The sequence below is a fragment of the Chrysochloris asiatica genome, unplaced genomic scaffold (assembly GCF_000296735.1).
Source record: "Chrysochloris asiatica unplaced genomic scaffold, ChrAsi1.0 scaffold00020, whole genome shotgun sequence".
Lineage (NCBI taxonomy): Eukaryota > Metazoa > Chordata > Mammalia > Afrosoricida > Chrysochloridae > Chrysochloris > Chrysochloris asiatica.
This window is the reverse complement of record NW_006408538.1, coordinates 18,743,789-18,754,412: the sequence shown is the minus strand read 5'-3', so window position 1 is coordinate 18,754,412 and position 10,624 is coordinate 18,743,789. Positions and strand designations below refer to the sequence as shown.

At 42.6% G+C, this 10,624-nt stretch overlaps 1 protein-coding gene across 2 annotated transcripts in view; it reads right to left on the bottom strand.

Moving 5' to 3' along the window:
• VCL (vinculin) overlaps nucleotides 1-8,788 on the bottom strand; it is a 140,865-nt gene extending 132,077 nt beyond the window's left edge. For both annotated transcript variants that reach the window (XM_006835918.1, XM_006835919.1), the window contains exon 1: nucleotides 8,551-8,788. In XM_006835918.1, coding sequence (XP_006835981.1) covers nucleotides 8,551-8,718 — 168 coding nt within the window. In that variant the 5' untranslated portion in view covers nucleotides 8,719-8,788. The remainder of the gene's footprint in view (nucleotides 1-8,550) is intronic.
• Nucleotides 8,789-10,624: the final 1,836 nt, after the last annotated feature.

The window sequence follows — 10,624 nt, the reverse complement described above, 5'->3', positions numbered from 1 at the left end:
GATGAGGCGTTCTGCTCCCGTAAAGATTTACAGCCTCGGAAACCCTGTACAGGGTCGCTATGGGTCGGATCCGACTCGATGGCACTTAACAACAACAACTACATTCTGGTGTGGCGCTGTGGGCTAATATGTCAAACTGCAAAGTCATTTGAACTGCAAGGTCGGTGGTTCAAGTTCACCAGCTGCTCCTTGTAAACCCTATACAGGGTTGCTATGGGTCAGAATCGACTCAATGGCACTTAACAACAATAACACAACTACATCAGATAATTTCTATAGCCAATTTTTCAGAAGTAGACATCCTTCTTCTTAATGTTTCTTGATCTGGACGTTCCGCTGAGATCTATCTACCATGAGTGACCCTGCTGGTATTTTAAGTACCCATGGCATAGCTTCCAACTTCACAGCAACACGCAAACCACCACAGTACAACAAACCGATATACATGTGGTGGCTTGTAAAGACTACAGCCTAGAAAACCCTATGGGAAAATTCTACTGTGGATACTGCTCTGATTTTGGCTTATTATATAAAAATATTTCCCATTATCATTACCATGGAGTCCTGTGGGTTAATGTATAAGGTCGGTTTGAACCACAAATTCAGCAGTTCAAGTTCACCAGTCACTCCTTGGAAACCTGAAACAGGGTTGCTATGGGTCAAAAGCGACTTGACAGCACTTTACAACACCACCAGTCATGACTATGGCATAAGGTTTAATGAAAAGGTTGAGCCTAAATCAGCCAGAGAATAAAAAAGCAACAGATAAACTTTGTATCTTTGTCTTCTGCCATATGGCTCAAGGAAATAAAGATCTTTCAATGAGGAATTCATGACTCATAGTATGACATTACACTGTAACCAATATCAACACCTGGTCTAAATTGTTGCATTTTTAAAAGACACTCCCAACAAGAAAATGTAAAATCCTAATGCCACTTTCAGATAGGAAGAAACATATTTTCATGTTATGAATTTAGTAAGTGCCTTGCATAGTTGAAATGATTCTGAAACAAAGAACCACAACCCCAAATAGCCTTAACACTTTTGTTATCTCAAACAATGGGCAGCTAGCCATTCATTCCTCTCTTAGCATAGATTCTTCTTGTTTCAGTTAAAGCCCATTGTAAATCTGATGAGATTCAAATTTGTCTGTACCAAATGTTTGAAAGCTGAAGATGGGAAACATTGGCTGCACTATAATTCCTGTTACAATATTTTGTATGTAAATGAGTGCTAGACATATGTTCGTGGTGCTGTAGGAAACGCACTGGACTGCTAACTGCAAAGTCAGGGGTTCAAACCCACAAGTTGCTCCTTGAAACCCCATACAGAGTCACTATGAGTTGAACCAACTCAACGGCACTTAACAACAACAAAATGCATATGTTCATGTTGTAAAAATAAAACTATACTGTATACCTTTAACCAGTCCCTGGCGATTAGAGTTGACAAGAGAAAGATGATGCTATCTGCTGCCAAGATTTACATCCTTGGACACCGTATACAGGGTTGCTAGGAACTGACTCAACAGCACTTAACAACAACATGACCATCCTGTAAAGGGGAGTAAAAAAGTGAACAAAGAGACATCGCCCTGCCACAGAGGAACCTACAGTCTAGTGGAGACAGATAATGAGTATCACAAAAGAGCATAGAGAAACCCCCTTCTAAGACTAAAACTCAAAGGGAACCCATGAGCAGTCCAGTATGATTGCTGGTGACCACCCTGGTCTACTTGTGAGTGGAAGTGGGGGAAATGCAACAATGAAGATCTAGGCTGAGTTTGACCATGTTCCATTGACACCTATTGACTTTGGGATGAGAGAGAAAGACAGAAAGGCCTAGCTAGTCTGAAGTTTAGGGAGATGTGTGAACTCCTGAGTCAATGGACACTGACCTAGCACCTGGGGGCTAGAGCTGAGAGGGAAGCAGCCAGTTAGTCTGAAGTGTGTGGAGGTGTGAACGACTTCCTAAATTTTCATATAGTACCCATCTGACCTAGCTTAAATGGTCAGCTGACCAGAACTCAATCAGATGAAGATACAGAGGTTTGATACAGTCAGCAAGCATAAAGTACTATAACTCGATGAACTGGACCTTTGCTTATGGATGCAGTTGTTCAAAATTCTAACCAGAATGGAAGGATTCTTCATATCAAGGATCGAACTTGTTTCCTCACTGCACTGGGTTAAGGACAGGCAATCTAGACATTGGCTATCAAAAATGGGGGGCTATAAAGGCATGAAGTGGCTGGCTTTAAAAGCTCATGAGTGTGCTTAGTTTCAGGATGAAATAGCAGAATCCCCATTGAATAGTTTCCCTCTTAGGCAGATAGATCTGGTGAAAGGGGATGGGAGATGATGGAGACAGGATTTTATTAATCAATTGTAACTGATTCATCTCGATTGTCATATATATATATATGCTTCTAAACATATGTAGTATACATCATAAGAAATTCTAAATACAAATGAGTCCTCTCCCCATAAAAGTAGTACCTTAATGCTGCCCTTTCTTCTGACATTAACAAGAGGGACTAATAATTTTAAAAGACATTCTATGATTTTTGCTCTCACACTTATGTCTCCCTAAGAGTTATACCAAGGAGCTCTGGCAGCATAGTGATTATGAGTTGGGCTGCTAACCTCAAGGTCAGCAAGTCGAAACTATTAGTGGTTCCACGGGAGAAAGATGAGGCTTTCTACTCCCATAAAGATTTACAGCCTCAGAAACCCTATACAGGGTTGCTATGAGTCAGAACTGACTCCATAGCACATAACCACCAACCAATGTTATTTATAAAATAGTTTTAAAGTGCTCTTTGGTTGTTTAAACAGTTATATATTCCTGAGAGGGAATAGAAGCAAATACTGACATATGATGACACATGGAGGGGATTGTAATCATTGCAAATTGAGGCAAAATACGATAGGATGAGTGCAAAACCAATGTTCTCCCATATTAAATTATCACTCAATCCACAATAAAAGCTTTTTAAAACATAGCTTTAGAAAGTCCAACTGTCCACTGTGTGGTATACTTACGTAACTCGATTACACAGCTCTATTAAAATGACAAACATAGCTGTAGAAACACAGATAATTTCCAAGTCTCCTGTTCTCTCAACGGTCATGTGAGTAAATGTCAAGTATAGCAATCCTGCTGCTTTTGATTCTAAGAGTAACACCACTGCTAAGTTAAACAACTCTGCTCTCTGTGGAGATGGAACGGTGAAATGAACAAACGCAGCAGAGCCAGAGCAGGAAGACCAAAGTCTGGGTCTAGATTCTACCAGTTACTAGCTACCAGTGCCACTGTGGGCAGGTTACTTCACTTCTGTACGCTACAATATCCTCTTCTGTAAAATGGGAACCATAGCAACACTTACCTAATAGGATTGCCATGAGATTACATGTATGAAAGTACAAGGGGACCAACAAACTTTGTGAAAAAATTCCATTATCTTCCAATTCCATTTTTCCATGAACTTTCTAAAGGTCCCTCATGTTTATCAACTGTAAAGGATCATCCAAATGTTATTATTATTTACTCACTAATTTTTCTTTAACATACGGACTATATGACCATTTTTAAAAACTGGAAGGTATAAAGAAAGCATTATAAAGAAAAGACAAATCACTCCCAGGTGATTTAACTGAAATTACTCCAACACCAACTAAAATAATAATAGAGCTAAAATCATTTGACGTTAATACTGATCCTTTACAGGTGACAAAAATAACTGTTTTTAAGAGCACAGTAGCCTTTTCCATCTATCAGTTTAAAACGAAGACAATGCTACTATTTGTCCCAGAGTTGGTCCCAACAGAGTATGATATATGGGTGAGGCTCATAAAAGTCAAGGCCACAAAAACTCCCAAAATAAATATTTCATGAGCCCAAGGAATAGTTACAACACGTCCTTAGTATCAATGGGGAAAGCAAAGTGTCTAAAACCCCATTAATAAAACTGGCACGACTGTAATGGTCACATCCGAGACTGAAAAATTTCTATGGGCGACTGCAAAGAAAGAAAAGAAAAATTGATACACCACGCTACAAGGTAGACAGGCTAGTCATGGGACTTTTTCACACTGCTTACTGAATGCTACAAGAACTTCTTGTCTGCCTCCTCTATGTCTCCTTCCCCCCTCTCCGTTCTCCTACCCCCCTCTTTATTAATGCAGTGGAAACACTCTGTGCTTAAAATGGGCTTGCTCCATATAGTGGAATATGATTTCAACCATAAAAAAGAGTGAATTACTGATTCTTGCTGTGTATGAACCTTGAAAGAATGCTAAATAAGATAAATCACATGTGAAAAGTCATATATTATACGAGTCCATTAATATAAAGCATCCAGAATCGCCAGTCTATAAAGACAGAGAGTACATCGGTCATTAACCATGGCTAGGGAGGTAGAGCGTGGGAAAGAAAGAAAAGTGATTGCTAACGGGTATGGAGTTTCTTTTTGAGGGGGCCATGTTCTAAAATTAGATTGTGGTGACAGTTGTATAACCCTGTGAATATACTAAAAAGTACTAAATTGTACACTTTAAATAGGGGAGTTATATCTCAAGAAAGGTTTTTCTTTTCTTTTTTTTTTTAATGGTCTTTTTCAGGATCTTGACTAGAAAAAGGTGTAGATAAATATTCCCATCTTCTTCCCATTCCTCAACATGGAGGAAAAAATCAGAAAATTGTAGAAGCTTTTTAAGTGAAGACCCTCTCACTGTGATATGATAGGTACATAAAATGACCAGAATACTTTGTTTAACAAACATGCATGAAATTATAAACTCAAGTGAGTCCTGTCACCCAAAAAGTAGTGACCTTAATTCTGCCCATCTCACAAACTGGTCCTCATAGTCTTGATAATTCTGTCTTTGCTGAGGTAGTTCCTTCCTTCCCACATCTTTAAATGTTCCAATCCCCATGTCTTTAAGTCTTGGCTCAAATGTTACTTCCTTGACATTCCCAGCAAAAGAAATCTTACCTGTCTCTGAACGTCCACAGTACATAACTTGTATCTAGGATCATGCCTCTTCTATCCAGGATCAGACTTCTTCTGTTCTGATGAATACCTATTTTCCCCAGTATCATACCTAGTCTACCCAGTATCAGTGGTATTCTATTCAATATCATACCTTTGCTTTGACATTAGGAGTCTCTGTAAATATTTATTCAATAAATAAATGGTACCAAACAATAGAGAAGTTCACCTTCCTTGGGTAAGCTTTCATTCTGGAAATACCCAAAGGGCATTTAGACTCAAGAATGGTAAAGAAGTTGGGCTAAAGAATACGGCTCTGGTCAAAATGTGTGTTTTCTGGACCAAAGTAAACCAAAACTAATTTGACATAACGTATGTACATAATCAGAAGTAACTTTCCAAAGAGAAGCATTAGAATAAGGATATAACTAACCTACCAAGGTAACTATGACAGAAACACTCATTTGGATTATATAAATTCCAGAATACTTTTTTAAAAAGCAGTTCAAAGTGAGTTTCATTACTTTAGAGTAACACCGTTTTCTCCTAGCAAAATTCAGAATTCTATTATCAAGTCCTAAAGTCTGATTATTTACTTCGCCATTTTTTCCTGCCACATCCAAAGTCCAGTCCTTCGTTTTCTTTATGACCAACCAATTTCAGAAGTCTCCTAATTTTCCCCCTCACCATTGTTCCTTATTTCAATATTTATCAATACATTCTATGTGCCTGTTTTAATTGTGGAGTCCTGGTGCGGCGTTGTAGGATAAGCACTACACTTGGGAACCAAAAGGTCAGTGGTTCAAACCCACCAGCTGCTCCTGGGAAACCCTATGCAGGGTCGCTGTGAGTCAGAACTGACTCCATAGCACTTAACAATGACAATTTTAATGGTAGTAACTAGGGAGCATATAACAAAAAAATCGTGAAAGGAAGCCTACTCCCCAAACATAATCTATTTGTGAACTTGAGGAGTGTCTATGTTTCACCACAATATTCAGCATATATTGAAGGGCCACATTGGCCCTGAGAAGTCAAAGGAGTAGGCAGGTCCTCTAATGGGCCTAGAACAAAATCCATGTATAATGTTCCTCACACCATTTTCATTCTCTTCCTTCCATTGGACTTTGTTCACCTTATAACAGATGATGCTTTCTATTAAACTGTTCATGTCATATGCCAACTTCACGCAATTTCTCTCCAAGTTGTCCCTTCATGTACAATCAAGACTATTTACTTGCTCTATCTGGAAATGACTGACTTAAGTCCCTTTGTGATTTACTATTTGTCAGCACAAGACCCGCATTCACTCTGATATTACCACTGATCTCAAAGTCCTTTCTTTTGCACATGTTGGGAAATAAGTCACCCCCCCTTTTGTTTTTCAGTTTATAAGTGGCCTTATTTATTTCTCTTTTGGTTCATCTCACTGTGCTTATTACAAACAGCCATGGTGGCACTGTAGGATAAGCACTGGATGGCTAACTGCAAGGTTGGCAGTTCAAATCCACCAGCCACTCCACAGGAGAAAGCTGAGGCTGTCTGCTCCAATAAAGAAGGAAGTCTTGTATACCCTATAAAGGGTCACTGGGAGTCGGAATCTTCCTAACAAGACATATCATAATCATCCCTGGAGCTACTTAAAAAACAACAGAGGTCAGGCCCCCACTCTAACTGAGTTCCTCAGTAAGTTCAAGGGGGGAGACAGACCTCTTTATTTCTAAAACTTTCCAGTGATGATTCAGATGCACACCCCAATATGAGAACCACTGATTTATTACAATGCTCCCCCTTTCAGCAGACATTCAGAGCTTATTAATTCAGGCACTGAAGCTCATAAATAACTTTTCTCTAAATAGCCTAACCAGAGATCAAACCCTGGACTACACTAACTCAGTTCCAAGTGCAACATGTGGTTTTAAGATTTCATTTCCTGATGTACTACATGAAGAGACACTATCACCTTGTCTCTTTACATTGTTTCCCATTTGTTGAAAAATGGAGGTCTGGAATGCAGCCATGTTCGACAGAACTACAAAAGAATGCACTCTAGCCTTAAACTAAGTTATAAAAGAGACAAGAACAATGTAGAACGGGATATTTTGAGTGAAGATTGTACTCTTATCTAACAGATTCTTATTGAATCCATGTGGAAAAAAAACATCAGAAATCTAGTCAGTGGTATATTCTACTCTTCTTAGCTGACAGTCTCTTGAACTGCCTGAAAGAGTGAGTCAAGGGATCCCTGTAGACTGAGGACGACTTTTAACAGCTAAAGTGACTCTAGTGAACCAAAGTGCTCTGATCAGTTAAGTAACCCAAGCCCCACCCAAACCCACAGTTGCCTCCCAACTGCCTGGGCACATACTATCACACAGCTCAGTGGGGGAGCACCGTGAACTTTTTCCAAGGTTGTTTCTCACTGGCAACAGCAGCCTGAGTCACCCACTCCGGGTGGGTAAGAAAAGTGTGATATTAACCAGGGGAACGTTAGGAAATCGCACACAGCACCTCTTTCCCCACTTCAAAAGTGGGCTCTGCCTCTTCCAGAAATCACTTTAGTTTTTAGATTTTAGTCAAAAGCTATGGGCAAAGGGAACTGAAGCTTCATTCAGCACCCCCAAAGCTGTTTGAAAAGGGGTATCCCTTCCTTCTCTCCTACAGGGGCTGCAGATCCCAAATTCCACGGGCCTCTCCCAGAATCTCCATCTTGCTTTCTGCCAGGGGGAGGAGCTGAAGGAGGCGAGTCCGGAGAGACCCCGTTTGACAGCAGGTAAAGCCAGGTGGAAATCTCCATAGGAGGGAATCAAATGAAAGGCATCAGGTTTAGGTGAAAAGTCATTTATTACTGTATAAAGGAATTACTCCATGTTTGAATTCCAGAGGTGTGAGCAGACATAAAATGTCCAGAAGGGAAAGAGGAGGGGACAGAGTTGTCGGTAAAACAAGTGGACAAAGGGGTCGGACATGGGGAATGCTGGGAAGAGGGTAGTGAGTGGTAAGGTAGATCTCACGGTGATGGGGCCCAAGCATTATTAGAAAAGAGAACAACGTGGTTCAAATAAGAATCTGGGAGGAAAGCCAGGGAATCATTAGGTGAGCCCGCTAAACCACAGGATCCACTGGGGAGACCTAAAAAGGAGCTGACAGCAAGAAGTCTATGTAGGGGGTGACAGCCTGCTGAGGGGACGGGGTGGTCCGACATCCTTTAACTATCACTTATTGAGCGCAGACTACGGGCCCTAGGCTGTATTAGGCAATTTACAAATTCCACCTCGCTGAATCTTCACAACAAACCCGTAAGTCAGGCATTAAAATGACTGCCCCCATTTTAGAGATAAGAAAACTGAGGCCCGGTCAAGGTCACATAGCGGGGGAGTCAAGATTCGAACTCATAGCACTCTGGCCCTAGAACCCACGCGGAAAATCACAGGCGGCGAGCAGGCGAAGAAGAGTCGCGGGCTGGCCCGGGACGCAGAACGCAGGACACAGACTCGGACCCAGCGGAGGTCTGCCGCCCCGCCCCCGCTCTCTGCTCCCCGCCCCACGCTCACCCGGACGAGGTTGCTGACGGCCGCCTGCACCGCGGCCACGGGCGCGGTGAGGTCAGGAATGGCTTTGCCGTCCACCTCGCCTTCCTCGTGCATGATCACCAGGTGCGAGATCTGCTGCGCCACCGGCTCCAAGATGCTCTCGATCGTGCGTGTATGAAACACCGGCATCGCGGCGGTTAGCGGGGCGGCGAACCGCAGGCGACAGAAAACTGGGATCGGCTGTGCAAGGAACAAGCAGAGAGAGCCGTACTCCCAGCAGTGAAACGACTTGGGAGTCGGGGCTTCCCTCAGCGTAACCAGTCTCACGGGCGCCCCGCCCCTCACGTCTTAGAGCCCAATGGCAGCGCTGCTCAGACCCGGGCCGCCACTTCTATTGGTCCTGCTTCCAGATGCTGCGCCCTCGCCTCCGCGCCGCCAAAACCCCGCCCCACCCCGCCCCCATTCCCAAGGGAGGGGCCTGGGATCCGGGCTGCGCCGCAGGGATTGCGACCGGATTCCCGAACCTAACGCGGGGCTCTCCTTATAAGGGCATGAAGGGAGCGGAGCGTGCGGCTGATGTCGGGTGGCCCCGCCCCTTGGATCTGCAGAGCCCTGCCCCTCTGCAGAATCATCTAAGTGGGGCGGGGTCTCCTCACCTTTGGCAGCGTTTGTGTCTGACGAGATGTGGAGGCCTTAATGTCTCCCCGCCTCTCCTCAACTTTTCCCCTCAATGAGGCTCTCAAAATACTCTTTCCATTTCCTTTCAGTAGTACATGGAAATGTTTTTGGTAAAAAATTCGAACAGAAAAGCATAGGGAAACGAGAGTTTCATTTATTTACACACGCATCACCCATTCCCCTGAGAGATAATCATTGGTTTGGTGAATAGCCTTCTATACCTTTGCTTGTCGATATATTTTCTACATAGAGACAATATGTATATATATGTATCTAAGCTCTGGTAGCGTAGTGGTTACAAATCGGGCTGCGAACCGCAAGGTCAGCAGTTCGAAACTACCAGCTTTTCCGCGGGAGAAAGATGAAGCTTTCTGCTCCCATAAAGATTTACAGCCTCGGAAACCCTGTACAGGGTTGCTATGAGTTGGAACCGACTCCACGGCCCAAGCCACCACCACATATATAGTGTCTATATGTTTGCTTGTCCTGGTGTGGCTCTGTGTGTTAATGCGCTGGGCTGCAAAGTAGGGGGTTCTGAACTTCAAGGTAGGGGATTCAAGCTTACCAGTTGCTCCTAGGAAACCTTACACAGCGTAGTGCTGGAAATCGACGGGACAGAATTTAACAATAACATATATCTTATAGGGGAGCGTTGTGGTGCTGTAGGATAAGCACTGGACTGCTAACCACAAGGTCGGCAGTTCAAGCCCACCAGCTGCTCTATGGGAGACAGATGAGGCTTTGTACTCTTGCCAATCTCAGAAACCCTATGCAAGGTTGCTATGATTCGGAATCAACTCTTGGACACTTAACAACAGTAGTATATCTGATAAATAAATATGAAGAGACTTTTGCCGTAACCTGATTTTTTCTTTTTCCTCGATTAAAATTCCCTGGTTATCTTTCCCTATTGATATATATTGTTGTTGTTAAGTGCCATCCAATCAGTTCCGACCCATAGCGATCCTGTATAGGGATTCTGAGGACCAGCTGGTGAGTTTGAACCGCCGACCTTGCAGTTCAAACAGCTTTGCAGTCTGCTGCATTAACCCACAGCACCACACTACCTTATTCTTCTTAATGGCTGCATGGTATTCCATTGTATGAAATAAAACATAAATCATATACCCAACTCCAGAGTGATGGACAATAAGTTGGATCCTGTTCTTCACTGTTAAATAACAACTTGACACAAACATCATGGTACTTGCCTATGGGTTGTGCATATGTCTATTTACCTACGATAGATACCTAAATGTGAAGTGAAAGGTCAGAAGTACACACATTTTGCATTTTGAAAGAGAAATTGCTCAATCCCTCACTGTATGCTTTGTATAAGACATCTGAATGTCTTCCTCACCTCAAATTCTCTTTGCTCCAAACTTCCCCATTTTGAAGTAAAACAACTTTCACTAAT